We start from the raw sequence: 21744 nt of genomic DNA, 5'->3' as shown, positions 1-21744 counted from the left end.
ATTTAGCAAAGTTAAAACGCAAATAAAGTGTAGATGAGAGTAACGGAAACAAAGATAACTCAAAAAGAATACAATTATCACCAAACTTTAAAAATACTTTGACTTTAATTTAAACAAATTTAAACGGCTTTAGAAATCTATTGATGGAAGACAATATAGACAAAATTTAGTACTACAGTAAACTTTAATATTTCAATCTCTTAAAACACAAATAAGAGTGTGCATTTACACACAAATAGTTTTACAGAACAAAGTTATCAGAAAGATTACATCATGAAGTCACTATCTCCAGCAGACATCATCGAGCATCAAAAACTACCACTGGAATAATGCAGTTAAAGAAAAAAATATTTTGTAGTTGAAAAAAAGATGGGGGAGAGGAAAAGAGACTGTCTTAATCTAGTCACAACTACATACATAAAGTATTTCAAAAATCATCTTTAATAAGATGCTGAATAGTATCAACTATCCACAGTACTTTACCCAGCAGACTATCGTAACTTAATATATTGTGCATAGAAAATGGAAAAAAAAAGAGAAAGTGCCAGAAAATAAATCCGGGTGCCAAATCACACTGCAGAGATTGTGCTATAGTAATTTGCTCTACTGCATTGATTTTTGACCCTGAAGAATTGCTATGTAATTTTTTGAGTCTTCTATTCTGTTTCCCCTTGTCTCCATCCACAGCTTTCCAAAGGCACTCAAGTGCACTTGTAAAAGGATACATCTTTTGGTCCTTTTCTTGTACATTATCCTGTAGCCACATTCTCTGCACCTGATAGGATCTCTTGCCTTTATTTCATTTTCCGTATGACATTCTGATGTTATGGAGGAAGAAAAATGAAGTGGGGGCAAAGAAGAACAGCACTGTTAATGCACAGATAACTTTGAGAAGGTATGACAGTCAAATTCCTATTTGTGGCAAACAAACATAGCAAGTGTAATGAATCTGTATCAAGAGCTCAATGATAACAAGATACCATGAAAAAAAAAAGAGAAAATAAAAAGTAAGCTTCACTTATCTTTAAGATAAAAGCAAATCTTTCTAAAAATCACCGAAATATTACTACATAGAACACATTCCACACTTGATACTAGATCATCTACTAATGAAAATTTTCGTTCATCCCTCCAAAGCCCAAAGTCTATTGCCTTAAAAGACAAAATATTCCACGGACTCCTGAAAACCACCAATTTTAAGTCGTCGATTAATCTATAGGTAAGAGAGAATCTGACTAACAGCACTGTCAACAAAACACACAGGGATCAAGGAGCTCCACACAGCAACACAAGCTCTAGAGAATTGTCTCCACAACACTGCATATGTACTCCATATATGTGTCACCATCAATGCATAAAGCTTTAAACATCATCAGGATATATACTGCAACTATTTGTACGTATGTACCCTTCAGTATAATGACTAAGCACTATTCATTATTAGAACACTAAATCTCCAGTAACAAGTAATAAAAAAAAAATCATTAATGTCTTTTTTTTACCTCCACAAATATAAATCATTGGCTGCTGCTTTGGAGGTTGAACGTCCTTCTGTGAATCCATGTTCTAAAACAAAAAATACACAACATGCACATTAGCTTGAGTTTGGGGTTTTTGGGTCTTTTTTTTTACTTTGTTTCCAAGGCATACGCAATCATTTTAATATCTCAAGCTAAAGGTAATAGAACATGAAATCACTTTCTTTCCTCCTTCCTGCCAATGTTAAGAATTTCCCTGCTGGAAATATAAAACTCAATAATTTCTTATATGCCACTCATGTAACAATGGTGCTAACAAAGATGGTAAGCCTTGTCATCTTTCCTCCCTCTCTGACACACTAGCTAACCTAATAAACTACTCGTTGTTCTAAGGTATTAGAAATACTGGGAACAGACTGTAGGTAGAAAAATAGCAGAAATTAAAAAGCAAAACAAAAGGGAAAAAAACCCTGAACAATGAGGGGTCATGGAGATGAAATTCAACCCTTCAAATCCTACCAAATCAAGAGTAATAACTCAATGCTATTCTCCAAATACCTCTTAATGTCCTACAATGGCTTTGATTGTCCAGACTTATTTGAAGACAAGTATTTCTTCATGGCATCAGACTAAATAGTTGCATATACTCCACAAACACCCCTCCAAGTTTTAAGTAATCCTATCCTACATGCATGTAAATGTACATGCAACCATGAATTTTGAGGTGGTTACTGTACATAGATAAACACTTTTTTCCCCACCCAGTTCAAGTCTAGGCGAGAACATTAATTATTTCCTATTAGGTTTTCTGAGGCTGCTGTTTTCTGTATTGCTGTTCTGTCTGATATAGAGGAATTCCTAACCATTATGCCAGTAAATAGCCTTCTTGATGCTTCCTTTGCTTCCCATGACAGAATGGCTCTCAGATGCTTTTGTTTAACATTACAGCAAAAATTATTTCCCTCATCTTCAGAATTTGTTTAATTATAAATTCAGCTGGGAAAATTATGATACTGAAAACAGGACAGGGACATTTCATACTTTAGGAGTCTGATCAACACTTGACAAACCATCTTGTTAAATCTCCCACTATGTCACTCCATTTAAGAAAACTGGAGAAAATCCATTGAACTCTACAGCTTTCAAGTATGCTACACCATATTCATAGTGGCATCTTAACTCACATGTGCTACAGTTTTTTCGTGTCAGCATATTGCAGTAAGATATGTGCAGTCACCCATTACCACTAGAAAACAGTGGACTCTTCTAAAATACAGAACTGAACTAAGGTGGATTAATGTTGTAGCTAAATAACTTGGGCTAGTGCTGCTTATGGAGCAAAATTATACTGCTGCAAAGGGCAGCAGTGAACTAAAGTTCTGTGTTTTGCAGGGAGGTGCCATAGCTTAGCTAGCCTTTACACACCCTACAGCCCTATGTGCCACCAAGCTGACAGAGCCAACAGGTCCAGTGATGCACCAACAGGTGCTGGGATGCAGCCAGAATCCACTGCAGAGATGTGGGGGTACCATGTGCCAAGAGCACCTCACCAAATCACAGAATGGGAAAGGCTGGAAGGGACCGCAGTGGGTCATCTGGTCCAACCTCCCTGCTTAAGCGGGATCATTCTACAGCACATGTCACAGGAGAGCACACAGATGGTTCTTGAGTATCTCCAGTGAGGGGAATTCCTCAACCTCTCTGAACAATCTGTTCCAGTGTGCAACCCTGCACAGTAAAGAAGTTCTTCCTCCTGTTCAGGCGGCACTTTCAATGCCTCAGTTTCTGCCTGCTGCCTATTGTCCTAGTGCTTGGCACCACCAAGAGGAGCGTGGCTTCATCTTCTTGGCAGCCCTCGCTTTCAGATATTTTTGCATATTAATGAGGTCCTCTCTCCGAGCATCTCTTATGCACCCGTGAAAGAGGCCAACCCGCTCATTCACGTCCCGCAGAGCCCATGAAGGAGAAGGACTTACAGCCCTTCGCACAGCCCACGGGCCCCAGGCTCCCCACCCCGCCCCGATTCCGACCTCCTCCACTGTCCGCGGGTCTGGCACACAGAAGCGAAGGCCACGAGCCTGGTCCCGGCCTGTCCCTGCCCTCCACGGGCACACCAGCACCGCCCAGCAGCGAAGGGAACACCCGAAGGCCGGAGCAGGCGCTCACCAGCTCCCGCAGCTCCGCCGGCCTCGCCACCTCCCCGGCGCCCGCTGATGACGAGACCCGCGGGGGCGGGCCGTGCTCCGCCCCGCCGCCAGCGCCGGCCTCCGCGGCGGGAATTGCAATGAGGCTGAGAAAGGAATCAATATTCCGTTCTGGGTGTTAGCTACCGGGGGGAAAAAAGATAGGGGAAAAAAGGAAGGGAAAGAAAAAAAAAAAAAAAAGACAGGCACACATTATTTTAAGACACAAAGACACAAGCTTCCATATGAATAGCAGTGTGAAGAAAGGCAGCTGCATGGTTAGGTAACATGAGCCCCAAGGTCCCCGGTATTTTCATTATTTTATTTAGCTACTGTTGTTTAGTACTCAACATACTCGGGATAAAGAATAGCCCGCACCAGGTCTGGTCTTACGGCTGCGGAGTTTTAAACCACCGAGGTGTTCTGCCTCAAGGTCCTCTCTGTTCTCAGAAGCATTTTACCTAAAATTCGTGGATAAAGCCGGCATCTTGATATTTTGATGCCGTGGTCGGTATCATATTTACCCACATGAAGCCAAACTTACATACTACAAACATATATGTTGCGCATTTTATGTGTAAGGTTCTATTATGAGAGAACTTCATATGTCGGTATTCCCCGATGTACTGAACTAAAATGGTGCAGGCAAAATTTGAAACTACACCGGTTGCTCTTTGTCAGTGGCTCCAGCTCGCTTGCGGTAGGAATTTTGAATCTTCGACTGACAGTTTGTAGAATTTTGCTGTATATTTGTAGAATCTTTGCTGTATTTCTCCCCCCCTCCAATAATGTTTAACGAATACTATATTTTGTGAATATGCCAATTTAAACTTCAACGGTTCCCTAGTTTAAGGAAATATCTCTTTCTGTTTCTGAATACTGAATAAAAATTGTTTCCTAAGCATCCAAATTAATAAGGATGAGCTTTTATCAGTTGTAATTCATTGATGTTCTCCAACCAGCAAATCACCTTCATACAGGACACGTAATTTACCTAAAACGAACGTAGGTAATAATAAATAGTTGCTGTTTTCCTCATTTTGTGTTTAAATTAAACGTAATGAAATCACAGTAATGGCTTTAGACTTGCTTCTTCACACTGCTCTTTAAGAATAAAGCTTTGGAGTGCCAGAATAAAGCACAGGCAATAAAAATGGTTTGTAAAAGGCAGAGGTACTGTTATAGGTTACTGCTTGCATCCTCTCCTCTGCTACGGAGCCGTGGGTATAGGTGGGTACCAAGAGGTTTAAACAGAGGAGAGAAACAGCCTGGGCTCTTTATTGATAAAGGCATGGTAAGAAATTTCCAACTCCTAAAAAAAAGCACCCACACACACACACACACACACACCGGTTATTGTTTCTATAGGCTTACTAGTATTTTGAAAACTCATTTGTCAAACCGACAAATTTAAAAGGACTTACTAAAAATATCTCCATGAAAGATTCAGTTAATCCTGTGAAAATGTTTCCATTATTAATAAAGAAATCATGTATTTTTTTTATTATTGGTATCCTTTAAACATTCCCTTGGAAAAATAGGATGTTCTACCAGATCTTAAAGTTTCACTTCAGCAGTTTCCGATAAAATCCGCCCCTTATGGGAGGAGCGCTTTGCTAAATCCCATTCCCATGTGCTGGTAAATTCCAGCCCTAAAGATGCTCCGTTGGATTTAGAGTAGCAGAGAGTGTGGAGAGTGTCTGAGAGATTCCCACTGTACTGTAAAGTGAAATAGTTATTGGGGAATTGGCAGGTAAATGAGAGGAAAGGTTTGTGTGTCGAGATGGGGAAGGCACAAGGGTACAGGTACTTTGGACAGGGGGAGGAAATGCAGCCGGAACCGAGCGCAGTGCGACTGTTGCAGAATGTCTCACCTGGTTTCACTTGTTAGAAGTAGCGTTCTCAGGTCTTGGGGTTTTGTTTTTATTTTTTTTTTGTTGTTTTGTTTTGGTTTTTTGGTGTGTGTGTTTTTGTTGCGTGTTTTTTTTTTTTTTTTTTTTTTGTTAAAACGCACTTTGTAGTGTGACACTTCTGTGTATTGCATAAAATGTCGCAATTACAACTCGCTAAATTTCTTGGATATTTTTGATCCAGCTCGCATAAATCCATCCAGGTTTGAGTGACGGAGACAGAGCTTGCAGTGGCTGTGTCCCACTAGTAAGCTTCCAATTTTACTGAGAAGGTATTTTATAAATAAATACAAATATTTGAAAAACAGTTTTATTCTGTTCCTGTGAAACAGACGGTATTACAGAAAGCACTTTCAGAAAAGTTCGACTACCTTAAAGGAAGTTTCTAATGTTTTTTCCTTCTAAAAAGGAAGGGGTAGATAGTCAAAGAGCCTTTCCGTTTTAAGCCATAACTGTAGTCAAATAAATAGATATTCTTTCCCTCAAAGTCAGTTTCCGCCTGCTCTGGGTCGGGAACTTTTAAGCCCTTGTTTTCTCGACTCCCTCTCAGGCTGCCTCACACCAGGAGGAGCGGAGTTGCCAAAGGGGAAAGCTGACAAATGTCAGAACTCACCAACAGGAGTTACGTTACTTAAGACGGGAGTTTGTATACTAGAATATAGGTGTAGCTTTAAGAGCCAGTTTTAGGTCTCTCGTTCAGGTCTGCCATTCCCCATCCCGCCGGTGTGAAGAATCACGCTATCCTTACCGAGCCCATCCATCCACGTATTCGTAGTTTTGGCGGTTTGCTCTTTGGGTCGGGTTTTTTTTTTTGAGTTTATTTTAGTATACAGAAAAACTAAAACCACAGCAAAACCCAGGAGCCAGTTTCTGAATTACTACAAGCTTTTAAACAAATTAAACAGGAGTAGCCCTTAGGCCATTCACGACAGGACAGGGCGCGGAAAATATGCTCTGCACTGTAGCCAGGGAGAATGGTCCTTCCGGGAATCTTTGGCAAAAAGTACCTGGGGAGACTCTATGAGGTCCATGAGGACCCATGCGGTGCTGGAGTCGGCGATCCTTCACCGACTGCTTTGAAGGTGATATACTTGACAAACGCTCTGTGACTGTTTTAGTCCTGGGCTATCCGGTAAAAAGGTAATTAAGCTAATTAACTCAATTAACTAGTACCCTTATAACCCGAGTTTAAAGGCTGTGGTGCAGATAAGGATTATTAGCGGGGAATGCCCCAGGCACCCCTGAGCCGCCCCTTAGCGCCCACGCCCCCGTTCCCCTCCGCCCTAGGGAGCGCAGCGGGCTCCGGCAGAGGCGGGAAAGCTCCACCCTCACCGGGCGCCTCTGGGGAAGCAGAGCAGGGGCAGGAACGGCTCTGGGGCGCTTTAAGTGTGGGCTGGGCGCGGCGGGGGCTGAAGTCTCAGGAGTGAGGAGCGGGGAAAGCCTCGCCGGTGCTCCCTCAAGTCCCCGAGGGGCGGGCTGGGCACTCCCGGTCTCCTCAGGCTGCCGGCCGGGGCCGAGCGCGGAGGGGGCGGGGAGGCAGCGGTTGGTGAGGGCGGGTAGTTCAAACCCGAGCGAGGGAAAGCGGCGGCGGCCGCACGCGGGGGGCCGGTGTGGGTGGGGAGAGCGAAGCGGCTCCTCGCCAAGGGCAACGGGCCCGGCCGGGCGGCGAGAGCTGCTGAAGTCCCGCAGCCCGCCTTCAGTGCTGCTCCTCGCCCCCAGCCCTGCTCGGGGTGCCCCGCAGCCGCCTCAGCTGCGCCCGGTGGCAGGGCGGCCTCCAGGCTCTGCTCCTGTGCCCACCGGCTTGCCGGACGAGAGGGCGAAGCGGTTGCTTTGCTCGTGTCCGGCATCCCAGGTGACTGAGACCCTCGGGTGCTGGTCCTCAGCTACATCTCATTTATCGCCGTTGCTGGGTAATTAGGCATTGCAGTTAACACATATTTGTGGAGTGAAAACTGTCTCAGCTGGGTAATGTTTCTCTTGGACCTCTCTCTTTTCTCTCCACATCCTTTCTCACTTCAGGTTATCACTAGGGGTAAGCAATACTTTGAATGCACCGCCTTTGCATTGGAAGATCTTGATTTGCTTCACAAATTAGGGTAAGTGGCCCATATCATGCAGAAAGGACTTGGCTGTGTCATCTTCAGTATTATTACCTGGAAGGTATCAATGACTTTGGGGTCAAAGAGCAGTCTTTTTTACAGTTACCATATCTGTTTAAATAACAGAGAAAATACTTCTCTAGCACCAAAACTTTGTCTTTATCTGTTTTGTAAGCAGTGGTGAACAGTGATTTTAAAAAAGGCAAAAATGTCTTGTTCAATGCATAAGTGTTCTGTGTGTGTTACTGAGGAACACAAATTACTAGGAACAGGTGTGTTTCCATCCTAGAATTTGTCTAAGTTGGAGGCACCACTTACATTGCTTATAGTAACCAACATTCTTCCTTCTCTAGGGTGCTTGGTAAGACTAAACTTGTTAGAAATTGTTCCTTGTCTAAATTTGTGAATCCTGTCCTAAATTTAGTCTCTGAATATGAATTATTGTGTCCAGTAAACCCCCAGAAAGTTTGCAGTTGCTTTGTAAATTGATTTGAGAAGTGCAAAATTAATAATAGATATGAGAAATGCACAGAGCACATAAATCTATCCTTAGCAGATATGGATTTTGTTACTTACTCTGTAACTGACTAGTGGTGTGACCAGCCTTTTCTTCCCTGTACATCTGTTTGATGGCATCTAAGCCAAGGTTAAGAAAACTTTCAGGAACTAGTTAAAGATCCCCAAATGAAAAAGGTGTGGTGTTATGGCTCAAATTTAGTAGATTAAGTTCTCATGATAAAAAAGAAGCGCTTATAAAAGATAGTGTTATAAGAGATTTTGTTAGGCATCTCTTATGAACAGAAATAGAATCTTGTTCTGAGAAATGCTCAGCACCTCTGAAAGGCTTTTCCTTTTGTATTTGTAAAATGAGACCTTGTGTTAAATTAAAGCTTAATTTGCACAAGTACCAAAAGGTACTACATTTTGTAAAAAAAATGTATACAAGTTTGAGTTGTATACTGGGGTTTGTGTAAATCACAGAATGGTTCAGGTTGTGAGGGATGTTAAAGATCATCCAGTTCTGAGCCCCTTCCATGGGCAGGGGCACCTTCTACTAAATCAGGTAGTTCTGAGTCATGTCCAGGGTGATCTTGAACACTGCTAGTAATGGAGCTTCTGTGACTTCTCTGGGCAACCTGTTCCAGTGTCTCGTTGCTCTCATAGTGAATAATTTCTTCCTAACATCTAAGCTAACTTTACTTCTTTCAGTTTAAAGCCCCTACTGCCTTGTTTTATCACCAAATGCGCTTGTAAAAAGTCCCTTTCTGGCTTTCTTGATGGGTACCCATGGGGTACTGAAAGGTTACAATTATTTTTCCCTGAAGGCTTCTCTTCTCCAGGCTGAGCAGCCCCCCCCCCCCGTCTCAGACTGTCTTCAGAGCAGAGGTGCTCCAGCCCTCTGATTATTTTCATGCTCCACTTCTGGACTCGCTCCAACATGTCCATCTCCTTCTTATTTTTGGGGGCCTCACGACTGAAGGCAAACTCCACATGAGGTCTCAAAATTGTGGACTAGAGTGTAAAAAAGTAAAAATAAGTATAAAAATGTATGAATGAATGGAGAGGTATAGAATGAAGCATAGAAAAGAGGAGAAATGAAGCTTAATGGACAGCCATCGTTCACTCAGTGTCTACTGGCAATTTTATTTATATTATCCATATATTATTTTATAATTTCTATATATATTATTATTAACATATTATTTATATGTTTGCCAACATATCCGAATCAATGCGGTGCGCTCACAAGCTCCCCCTGCCGGACGTTGGCCTCTGCACAGCACTATATTCGGCTTCTAGTTGAGTTACCAACATTTCTTTAACTCTGCTATTCTGACCTCCCTTATGCCTGCAAAATCGTGTTTTGCTATGATTTTCATGTTACTTGAAGCACAAGTTTGCTTAATTTTTTTTATACTGAAATATTTTAATTCTTTTTTTGTTCTCAGTTGTCCCATAGAATGCCTGAAGATGAAACTGCAAGCGTGAGATATTCCTTTTGTTTCTTCAGCATGCTGCCTGAAAACTAATTTTCTAAGCCTAGAAGACTTTGGGCTTTTGTTAAATGTGTGGTTAGTTTGACTGTATTTGAGGGAAATACTAATATTTTTAAAGGTAAGTGTGTGTATATGTTTTTTTTTTTTTTTGAGGGGGTGGGGGTATTAAGATTTTGGACAGCTGTCTCTAGCATTCAGTTTAAATCTCTATCAACATTTTTGGAAATAATATCTACTGGCAACATTTGCTAACTAACTGCAGTTGTCCAAAATTCAGCATGAAAATGAAGCCTCTATTCTTCTTATAGACTTGTGAAGATAATGCCCTGTTGTTATGACAGACTTCTTATAGGTCTTTGTCCTTACAAAGAGAAGCGCTACGCTCATGTGGTCCTTTGCTCATAGCATGAATAATTGTCTGAAGTTCAGCAGTGTGCTGCACAGAGATTTTGTACCTTTAAAAATACAGGGAAAAGTTTTTTTCTGGTTCATGACAAAGCCTTTTCAGCCTATTGCCTAAAACCATGGAATCACAGAATGTGTAAGATTGGAAGGGACCACTGGAGATCTAGTCCAACTTTCCTGCTTGAGCAGGGTCTTCAGAGCACATTACTCATTGTGTCCAAATGGCTTTTGAATATTTCCAGAGAAGAACCCATGAGCTCTCTGGGTAGCTCTTCCAGTGTTTTGTCATCCTCACAGTAAAGAACTTTTTTCTCACGTTCAGGTGCAACTTTCCATGTACCTTTTCTGCCCATTGCCTCTTGTGTTATCATTTGGCACCGCCAGGAAGAGCCTGTCTGCATCCTTTTGGTACCCTCCCTTCAGATACTGATATTGATAAGGTCCCTTCTCCAGGCTATACAGGCCCAGCTTCCTCAGCCTTTCCTCATAAACAGGTGTTCCAGTTCCCTAATCTCCATAGTTCTACTGGACTCTCTCCAGTATTTCTTTGTCTTTCTTGACCTGGAAAGCTCTGAACTAGACGCAGCACTCCAGGTGAGGCCTCAACAGGGCTGAGCACAGGGTCAGGATAACCTCCCTTAACCAGCTGGCAATGCTTTTCCTAATGCACCACAGGGTACCCTTGGCCTTCTTGGGCATACGGTTGGCTCATGGACATTTTGTTGTCCACCAGGACCTTCTCTGCAGAGCTGCTTCCCAGCAGGGCAGCCCCCAGCCTGTACTGGTGGTCCCTGGGGTTCCTCAACAGATGCAGGATCTGCATTTGCCTTTGCTGGGTTTCAGATAGTTCTCTGCCCATCTCTCCAGCCTGCCCAGGTCCTTCTGAAAGGCTGTCCAGCCCTCTGGGGTATCAGCTGCTCCTCACAGCTTTGTGCCACCAGTGAACTTGCTGAGGGAGGCATCTGCACCTTTCATCCAAGTCACAGATTAATAAGTTGAACTATAGTGGGCCCAGGATCAACTGCTGGGGGACAGCAGTACTTGGAGATCTACTAAAACATGGAGAAGTGATGCAGATGAAACATTAAATGCTATTTGGAGTTGTTCCTGGAGCAGCAAAGAACTAATCTCTAATTCACTAAGCACTAGCTTAAAGCTATGGCCTTGTATTTCCTATTTGTGCTGTCACTTGTTTCATTGTGTAAAACAGGGAACAAGGTAAAAGCAGAGACAGAAAACAAACAGGAAAGAAAGGTACCTTATAGAGGTAATGGGAGAAGGGAACGAAGCATGCCAGACTTAAGTTTGTTGTTGTCTTGGAATTATTTTCACATATCTGTCTTTGATAGAAGAGTTTTTCTCAGTTCTGTATGTGGATTTCTTTTTTGTTTAAGTCTGTTTGATTTCATACCAATATTAGCAAGATTGTGTATGTCTTTATACCAAGGTATCATTCTGCTGTTTAATAGCCTTTTCCTTTTGAACTTTTCTTGTTCCTGTCTTCTTACAGTAGAAAACAAAACAAAGCATTTTTAAAAATATTGCAATCATCTTAAAAAGTGCTTTCTATATGGGTTAAAATGTTAATTAATGACCCAAGATCATCAAAGAATCTGTCTCGCGTTTCTCAAGCACTTTGGGTTCCCATTGCTTGTATTTGGTGGCTTAGGTCTAGACTAAGACAGGACTGTTGGGATACTAGCAATAGCTTAGTATTTGGTGTTGAAACCACCTTTAAAGATTCCTACTTCTGCTTTGAAAGGTCACTTGCTAATTCTAGGTTTAGTTCCGGAATACCAGTTCTAGAGGTAACATACCACAGTAAAAGGTACTGATTCAAACTCCTGAGTATTGCAATACTGATGTGAAGTACTCTGCAAGAGCAGCCCCCTTGCTGCATTAGTCATAACATCATTTGTACAGTTACTGTGCGTAGAAAGCAGTGACCCATTACAGTTAGGGTGGAGAAACTCTGCAGTGTATGAGTGGCAAAAGTAAGCCTGTTTCCACACATCTTTTGTGTGCATTAGCCACTTCTAACCTTTCTAGGAAAATATATAGTCGCTCTTAAATTCTATGCACCTGGTGGGTGTGTGTATAGTCAGTAATTTTCTTTAAAATGTATGCCTTCAAAACACTCAGTTTACCTGTAGAGATGACCAAAAGCAGAGAGCTTCTTTACAAAACAACACTTAAATGTTAAGGCAGATAAAAAAGCACTTTTCACTTTGTAACTAGAGGTCAAATTCATTTCCTCTGGAGACTCTAGGGATCTAAATAATAGGGAGACTTCTAGACTTGTAACTTCATGATTAATCCTCTTATTTTAATTAAGGAGAAAATGCCTTTTATCTAAACTCGCCTATTACCAGAGTTTCTGCTCATTCTTGAGTACTGAATTATCAGTTGCTGGATGAACCAGGACAGTGCCAATAAAAATCTTGGCTCTACTGGAATGATGGGGATTATTGTTGCCAATTTCAGCACCAATGAGCTTCTAATTGCTGTGTAGCTTATTTGAAGAGCTTTTCCACACATGAGGACTGCCAGGTTAATTAGCTGGCTGGAAAAATAATTGATTTGCCTAACAGTATAATATGCATTTTAATCACTCATTCTAACAATCTACTTTTGTGTTTATGTATAAGGTGTACTGAGACTAATGACAATAATTTTGTTATTACTGTTATCTTGATAGACTTACACAAGGCTTTCTCTCTAATCTGAGGGGGTTTTGGTGACTGCTTTTTTTGTTTGTTTCAGAAACAACAGTGGTATCTTTATCTAGAAATTCAAAGTGTCAAGCAGAAGATGTCGGACAGTCATCTAGTGAGGTTCAATATTCTTGAAAGAAATAGATTAACACCTCCCAGGAGTAACTTTAAATACTCAAATTTTAAAGACACATATTGCACTTCAGCATTTCTGGACAGCAGGTGCAACGAGTCAGTAAAAGATCCTGACTCAGAACGTGAAGAAGTACAGAGTGTAGCAAGTGTATCATTGCTACAGGAGCATTCTGAGCACATCCATCCAAGTGCTGCCTTTCCCACGTCACCATCTATTGAAAAAGAATTTAATTCTATCTCCTTATCAGAAGAAAGAGAAGCAAATAGAAGTGAAGATTTTTTTGAAACTCCTAAATCAAGTAGAAAAGGCTCCTCACTACGCAGGAGGCTGCTTTTACCCAATACCGTCAAAGCTGGCACAACTGTAGGATGCTGTGAAAGACAACTTAGTTCTTCAGGAAGCATCAGGAAAAAATGTGTTTTGAGCGCTGAGGAAAAACATTCACAAACTGCTGCATATTCTCCAAAAGATAAAGGTTACAAACCTCTGACAACTAGCACTTCAGAACCTGAGAACTCTAATTCTGATTCTCCAAAACGGAGGCTCTCCTTTTCACAGCAAAGGACTTCTACACTAGAGGAGTCCCAGTGTAAGGACCCCTTATTGTTAGAATCAGAAAGTTTATCTCCAATTCAATGGAAGGATGTCACTGCTAGTAACACTAATGAATTTAATGAAAATGTTCTTATGAGTGTTAGAGATGGGGTGCTTAGGACTCCTGCTTACAGTAGGAGTAGCCTCCCTGAGGCCAGTGAGGGTAAATACCTGACTTCTATCACCAGTCCTGTAGAGAACTCGAACTTCGGACTATGTGATATAAGCTCTCCCCCTGTTAAGGTAGCAAATTACCCAGATCTTTCAACGCCTGAAGATAGTGGATATAATTCACTTCCTTTGGACAAATCAGGAGACTCATTGTCTGATTATGAGGGATCTTTCCAAGAGCTCTTCCAAAAGCACAAAGAAGATTCCAAAACTTTAGACAGTAAAAGAAAGACAAGAAAACTTGAGCGAGTCAGAAGGTTATCCACTCTTCGGGAACTAGGCTCCCAGTCAGAGACAGAAGATAATCATGGCAGTCCTACTTCAGTGCATATATTAACAAAAGAAAGAGACTTTGTCAGTAAAGATCATGAGTTAGTTCTAAAAGAACAGCTGAGTGGAGACCTGGTTGTAAGTCATGGAGATCTCTCAAGAACTCCAGCTCTGAAAATAGTTCATGAAATTTGCTTGCAAAGACAAAGATTGCACCAAAAGCAAATCTCGGAGAATATTGATGGAACAGAAGTATTTGCATTAGATAATGTTCTTCCTGGACTTATTGGGAAGAAAATGGGCCTTGAAAAATTAGACATTTTAACAGAATTGAAAGATAGAAATTTAAAACATGTTCTTGCTATAGTTTTAGATGCTTTGACAGTAGAAAGTCTATGCAGGTAAGTACTATTGCTTCACACACACAAAAAAAGGGAAAAATATTTGCTTCTGCAAATGAATTAGAATAAATTCTGGAATACTGGGTGTTGTCAAAATTTGTTTCTGAAAAAAATGAGAAGTTTTCTCACCGTTAATTAAATAGGTCTTTCTGTGTAGATCTAAAAATAAATAGGGGCATTAAAAAGCTAAAAAAAATTGAAAAATTTGTGAACTCAAAACTACATCACAATACTTGTAAATTTTAAAATATATCAAAAATCACTTTAAGCCTAGGAAGTAATTTATCCTCATTACAAGTTCCCAATAGTGCATAGCACTCAAAACAAATTTTCTAGAATCTTTCTTGTGTGTTTTATTTCCTCAGTTATTTCTGAGCGCAAAGATGCTCAAAGAATTTTGATGCATGAGTAATCTTCTTGATTAATTTCTAATTAATAGGAACTGTAACATTTCACACAACGATCTTGATTTCTTTGTTGTAAGAAAGGGAATGGATGAATAGATGAAAGTCTAAGGGCACAGATATTTTCAGAACTCTTAACACAAATGTAACTAGAAACAATCTTGGTAAGTGGCTTATATGGAGGAAGAAATGAATTTATTTTCTAAGTTAAAGATATGCTGTGCTATTAATGTTGGTGTTGTTCTTTAGACTCTTCTGTTATACAGTGATATGTAAAATATGAGACCTGTGTTTCATAACAAAATAAAGAACTAGTCTATAGCAACAGTCTGTAAAATGACCAAGAGTATATGAAACCATGCAAAAATCTTTACCAGCTAGTCTTGCTAACATGACTTCTGCACCACTTGAAAAATATTGAAAGTGGATAAATTTTTTATTTGTTCCAGCATTTGGAAAGTAAGCAAAAGCTGGCGTGAAATCATTGTACAAGACAGAAGTGCAGATAAGAGGAGAAAGTTGTACACAAAACAGCTGAAAGAAGCAGCTCGGGTAAGGTAGTTCTTCAAAGGTGATTTTTTTAAAATGTGAAAGAAGATAGAAGGAAAGACAAAACACCTTATAAAGCTACCAAAAAGTAACTGATAGAGAGTTCCAAAATGAGTAGGTGGTGGATTCTAACGGGAGAATGTAATGGCTCTCACTGCTTTTCAGTTGTCTGTAGTTTGAGTACTGGTCTTTCAATCATGTAAGACTCTTACTTACCCTCCTGCCCTTTCTTGGGAATCCTGTAGGATCTCTGGACTAATTCTAGCTTTATATTTTAAACTCTACTTATACTGTTGTGCCATGCTGTTCCTCTTTGTCCATTTCACTCTGGTCTGCAGTGCTTTATGACCTGCCCTACACTACTTCCTGATTATTTTCAGGACTGCTTGCGTCGCAGTGTCACGGTGTATTTGTGAACATCAGAAGGATATGTAGAAGGCTTTTAAGGGGCATCTAAAGAAATAAGCATATTAATAGCAGTATATTTTTTCAGACCTTCCACATGATACATGCACACTTGCTCTTGAGATGTCCTAATTCACAAACATGAGCACCAGTAGAGTGCGCTGAAAGACAGTTGGCTTTTTACCCTGCTCATGGGACTTTGTTTTTGTTCTCTCTCTTGATCCCTTGCTAAATAGAAACATTTAATGGTAAATAATTGTGATATATATATATAATTTTATTTTCTTATGTGTTGTTGCAGATGGAAAAAACTCAAACAAGTAAAATCTAGATGTAAATCCTAAATGAAATAAAATCCTAATTTCTCTTTTTTTTTTTTTTTTTGTTAAATAATTGTAAACTAACAGGAATATTTATTGAAGGCTGAAGATGCTGCTACAAGACTTAATATTCTCAATAGATCGGCTCTAAGGCCTGTTCAAGCTCAAGCCAGAACTCCTATTTTACAGACACCACCTTCACACACTGAACTTACACCTAGGAGATGCAGTTCTGTTCCCCACTCAGCTAGTAGGCAGGAAGAATACATGAAAGTAGGTATCTAAGAAATGCTTCATTTTAAGTTTTTAGAATGTTTTCATTTACAAGAATAAATATCTCTTTTCTCTCTCCTCTTGCTACAGGTTGCTAAAACTCTGTTCACTGATGAAGCTCTAAAACCCTGTCCAAGATGTCAATATCCTGCTAAATATCAATTAGTAAAGAAACGGGGACTATGTAGCAGAGAATCGTGTGCATTTGAGTTCTGTATTTTATGTCTGCATGCATTCCATGGGTCAAAAGAATGTAATAGTTTATCTACAAAACGGAAGAACAAAAAAGATGCTCCACCAGGAAGTGCCCAAAGCAAAAGAAATTTAAAAAGGCTTTAAATTAGTAAAGCATGTAACTCCCTACATTTAACTCTTTTTCCTCTTCCCCTAAATTCCTAATCTTGTTCCTGCTCTTCCTAAAGGTATGCATTTTGAAAGTATCATCCCATTTATTCTTGCTGACTTACCAAGATAACCTCTCATGTATATATCCCAATTAACATAGTATAATTTTGTTTTTAAAAAAATGAACATTTAAAAATATTTTATGTTTTGTTTTACCTGTTGTGTAGTAGGTAGAAACTTACTAACATAATTTTTAAATAAAGTGTCTTAAATGTAGTCTTTAATATTTAGCTTAAATGGCCTCATTGATGTTTAAAAATGTTATTCTTGTCTTAAAGACAAATTAAAGAAAATATTTCTAAAAAAGTATTTGAAATTTATTTATTCACTTTAAATTACAGCAAATATTTTTAAAATGTCTCAAATTGCGACACTGTAAATTTGCAAAAATGCTTCTATTTATATGGATGGTAAAATGTCAAAACTAATATATTAGTTGTCTGAATTTTTTATTGCAATAATTAATTTGTTGCTCTCTTAGGCTCTGAATTCAATAGAATAGTAATTTATAAACTAAACTGATGCTGTGTGGATATTCTGTTGTACTGAGTTTTACCAAGTTTTTGTCTTGAAAACTTTGGGTGATACCGTGTATATTCAGGTATCTGAAAATGCTGTGGCATCGCCTTTGCTGTTGTGAACTTTCCGTCAAGCTTAATCTGATTCAACCTCAGCTCCCAGATACTAGGTCACCTTCACACTTCTACTTGAGCAAAAGGATTGTCTACAGCTGAGAATCACTCTATCTCTAGATTCAATAAAGGAAATTGAGGTACTTTGCTCTTGAACTAAATATGCTGATCCCTTCTAGAAAACTAACTCAATCTGTCTCTTGGACCTCAAAAAATTTTTGTGTGGTTTTGGTTTGTATCCTAGCAATTACAAACAACTTGAAATACAGGTGACAGAAATGGACACAGTACTTCTTTGAAGATATAATATCAATTAACTTCTATAATAATATTGTCCCACTTATCCTTTCAAAAAGCTTGTTACAAGCATCTTGCAGAACTCTTGTTGTCAGCTGGCATTTACTCCCCACTCTCCCTTTGATATCTTTTGTGTTGTTTTTTTGAAGGCTGTGCGTATTTCTAGGTAAGCCTTAACACTGAGTTTTTTTTAGAAAGTCAGATTAAAAAAAAAAGGAGAAAAATTTTCAAGTAAATCATAAGCTTCATATTTGCCTCTTTTAATATTTATTCACACAGCCCTTTATTTTTAGTGTCTAAAAATTACAAACGTTTTCTTATTTATTTATTTTTACAAAATCTGTGGATGTTTAAGCCAAATGGACCAGGATAATAACTTCAGGATGTTCTAGAAACACCACTTCTTATTTCTCACCTCTGACTGTTGTAATTTGATTAGTACTTTTACCATTCTTGATTTTTGGCATAGTAGTTTCACATAGCATTTAGAAGGAGGAGAGACAACATGGTTAATAAAATGGTAAGGAAATTTTAACACTATTAACTAAGTGTTATCATTAAAGAAGTCAACCCAATATATCTGCCAGAAGATCCTGGTTATTGCATTAATATAAGTAACAACACTTTAATTCCATGTTTATGTTTGTGTTTCCTAAGCCTTTGCCCTGTTCTTAGGTTAGACTGGTAGCAACTTGAAGTCTGCTCAGTCTATTCTAAGGGAACAATCAAGGAAAAGGATTTGGGGGCAAGGTAGGGAATACAGAGTTATGTGCACATAGGTTTGGTTTAGGAAGAAGGGCATTCATTATAGAGGAGGAGACTGTGAGTGGGACAATGATTAAATGACTTGATTTATTTAACATTTGTTTTTTTTTAATTGTTTAGAGCTTTAGGTGTTCAAGGTTTACTTAGAAGTTAATTAGGTTCAAAGAATCATTGGATTTGTTCTTTATTCCTTTGGTATATAGTAACTACTTTCTTTAGAAATGCTTAATACTTTCTATTAAAGGTTAAAATGAGCAGTTTTCTAGACAGGAAGTTATATTACCTTAATTATATATTATATATTATAATATTAAACAAGCTATAAGATATATAGATATATCTTATATCTAATTATATAAGAATCTGAATGTATGTCATTTATCTTTATAAAAATTTGGATTAGTTTTGTTTCTTGCTGTTGAATTACCAAATAAAGTAGGGGATGGTACTCAATGCAATGCAGAATAAGTACGGCATGTCATAAAACTTCAGACTGCTACTGTCATCACTGCGTGTTACCTTTGCTAAGTACCAATATCTCTAAAATGTCTCAATTAAAAAAAAGCTTTAAATGAGTTTTTGAAATTTATGGGGAAGTTATGACAGGCAGTGAGAGTATCTAGCTCACCTTCTGCTGTGGAGTGTGGCAGCAAAATCCAGAAATGCATGGGGTTCAATAGTTCTGAAAGTATTACTGAAATAAGTACCTTTGAGTGGAAAACCATACAGGAACTCAGTTCTCAGTTTAAGAATCAGTTATTATGTATATTTTCCATTTTAGAAAATTTGGTAAAGAGTTGTGTTAGGTTTCCCAAAGAGTATAGAGGATACAGTAAACTGGTTCTGGTACAGGCATTGTTTATTTTTAAAGGTGGTATCTTTGATGTCTACAGTAGCCATTCAACAAGGAGAAGCTTGAAAGGAAAAAAAAACACCTTAAGTCCTATTTCACAATTTTAAACATTTTTCTCTTCTTCTGGTGTATTTAGAAGTTTCTTGGGTTTTTTTCTTCTAAATTCATCTCACAAAAATGTCGTCTTGAATCACATCTCTTGCTCAGTTGGGTCTATCACAAATGTAATCTGGTGATCACAAAAGTAATCTATGCTCTTCTGTCTGAGTGAAATGTGTTCTCTGTGGTAGTCACTCCTATATCAGAGGTGGGAGGAGTGAGAAGCCAGACTTCTCATCTCTGGATAAATGTGTTCTCTATGGCAGTGATGATTTAAAAAAAAAAATTCTTTAAAAATAAAATTAGCTTTATTCCTTGACACAAGGGAGAAATAAAGTAGTGATATGTTATTCTTTACCCACACATTAATAGAACACAAGGTCTATGATAGCTATCTAATAGTCTCTAATAATTTGGGTGAAAGGAATCAAAGCACTTAAATTCTGTCAATAAAGCAATCATATAATTAAAGTATTTTGGGTAGGAGAGTGGCAGGAAGGAGTCCTTGTTAGTATGCTTTTTTCCCCCCTCTATACTGTATCTCTCAATTAGTCTCCATCACATATCACAAAGATATATGACTGAATTTTGATGAAACAGCAAAGGAGAACCTAAGTTCTCCATTAAAAAAGCAAACACCCAACACAACACCAAACAAACACCCCAGCACGCAAACACTATCCCTAAACCCCCAAACACTATCCTTCACCCCACGTATCTTCCAACAAAACAAAAAACTCAAACAGAAAACAGCTTACAAGTATCAGGGAATCTAGGGATTTGTGTTTCTTTTTCTACTGTGCTGAATTAATTATTGGAGACCCAAGGGTCAGGTGCTAGCACAGATAAGGAGGATGAAAAAGTACTCCTAGAGTAGAAATGACAATGATCAAAAGTATTCTAAAATGTCCTGCCCACTGTTATTCTCCAGCTCAAGATTTCTTCTTACAACTGACAACAGATTGTTGGAAAAGGAGGAGTGAACTGTTTTTCCCTCTGGAACATGGGGATAATGTTCAAGATAACATTTGGGTTAGTATTGGGCTGCTGTAAATCTTATTTTTGCAATCCTCATTTCCCTTCAGACAGACATGATCTATATAGTGGGAGGAGTGGCATTGCCTAAAAATGCCCAGGGAATGAATTCAGTTTTCTGACCACGATGGTTTGAGCCAGAGCTGTGGGTTTAAATTCCAAAATAGAATTATTGGAAGTAACCTTTTGCTGCTGACAGATGTTACTGCAAAAATTTTACTTCATAAATCTTTTTTTTGGAGCAGCAACCATAAACCTCAAGTGGTTTGTGAAAAGGAAATTGAAATTACTTAAGTCTCTGATCATTCTTTCCTTGGTGACAAGTATGGAAGAGCTTAGGCAAAAAATGGTTATAAATCTTTGGAATTGTTTATAGGCTAGGGAATCTTACTATGTTTTATCACTAAAGAGCCAAAAATGATAAAAAAAAATTTTGGTCATTAAATTAAGTAGCTCGACACCATATGTCAGCTCATTTTCCTATTTCATGTATTGGTTACTCTTTGAAACACCTTTGACCTCCTTTGAGGCCATGCTGATAAATTTTAATACAAGAAGTAGTTTCTTTTATTTCTATTTTCATAGGCACATGAAGAAATACAGCAGTGTCAGATTAGAAAGGCACTCCTGGAGTCTAGTCCCAAGCTCTTGTGTCAACTCATCAAGTTCTGCCTTAAAACTGGTTAGAATACTGTCCCATTACCATGTTGGTAACATACTCCAGATTGCTCTACTAGTCACTTAACCAGCTGCCTTTTTTTAGCATTGCTATTAAAATATCTATTCTGTGTATCTCATCCTTCCCTTAGACTTTTCTTCCCTAATATTATGATTGTTCTTTCACTGACAAAAATCCTCAGAATTTAGTCTCATCTCTTAAGACAATCCTACAGCAGATGTTGTGCCTAACAACTCACTGTTTCCACTGGAATCTATTCTTTGATTCAATTCACACAGTATTCCAAGTGAAACTTCCTCAAGAACTAGAAAATGCTATGGCTTTCTTTACAAGAAATACTTCGACCAACACATACTAAAGATAAGCATTCCTTGTATAGGTCTTCTGCACAGTCACAGTTCAGTCACTTGCTGTAGTACTCCCACATTCTTCTCACAAATTTTGAAAAGATCCAATTTTTTTTCCATTAATTTCTACTTAAGTGTGTAATCTCATACTTCATTCTTCTAAGCTTCAGGCTTTTTTATTTCTCTCCTTGAGTCTTGTGATGATTTAGTATTTGATGTGATTATATTTTTACAGGTGTAATTTTTTTGTCTTTACTGAATCTTACGGGATTTTTTGATGCAAAATATCTAGCAGGTTCTGTTACCACTTGTCAGATGCCACA

General features: G+C 38.8%; 2 protein-coding genes across 3 annotated transcripts; one reads left to right on the top strand and one right to left on the bottom strand.

The window, feature by feature from the left end:
- Positions 1-165: 165 nt before the first annotated feature.
- POLR2K (RNA polymerase II, I and III subunit K) lies at positions 166-3723 on the bottom strand. 2 transcript variants are annotated; one of them, XM_041713889.2, is made up of 4 exons: positions 3645-3723; positions 1503-1566; positions 726-818; positions 166-321 (listed from the first exon to the last, which is right to left on the bottom strand). In XM_041713889.2, the coding sequence occupies exons 2-4, from the start codon at positions 1561-1563 to the stop codon at positions 299-301; spliced, it is 177 nt and encodes a 58-aa protein (XP_041569823.1). In that variant the 5' UTR covers positions 1564-1566; positions 3645-3723; the 3' UTR covers positions 166-298.
- Positions 3724-7535: 3812 nt separating this feature from the next.
- FBXO43 (F-box protein 43) lies at positions 7536-17012 on the top strand. Its single transcript, XM_002198890.5, has 6 exons — positions 7536-7667; positions 9620-9785; positions 12836-14358; positions 15212-15314; positions 16124-16309; positions 16400-17012. Exons 3-6 carry the CDS (start codon positions 12884-12886, stop codon positions 16646-16648), a joined length of 2013 nt encoding a protein of 670 aa, XP_002198926.2. The 5' UTR covers positions 7536-7667; positions 9620-9785; positions 12836-12883; the 3' UTR covers positions 16649-17012.
- Positions 17013-21744: the final 4732 nt, after the last annotated feature.

This window comes from Taeniopygia guttata, chromosome 2 (genome assembly GCF_048771995.1).
Source record: "Taeniopygia guttata chromosome 2, bTaeGut7.mat, whole genome shotgun sequence".
In the NCBI taxonomy this organism is placed as follows: Eukaryota; Metazoa; Chordata; class Aves; order Passeriformes; family Estrildidae; genus Taeniopygia; species Taeniopygia guttata.
Note: the sequence above shows the minus strand (reverse complement) of the source record. Positions and strands in the feature narration are given on the sequence as shown.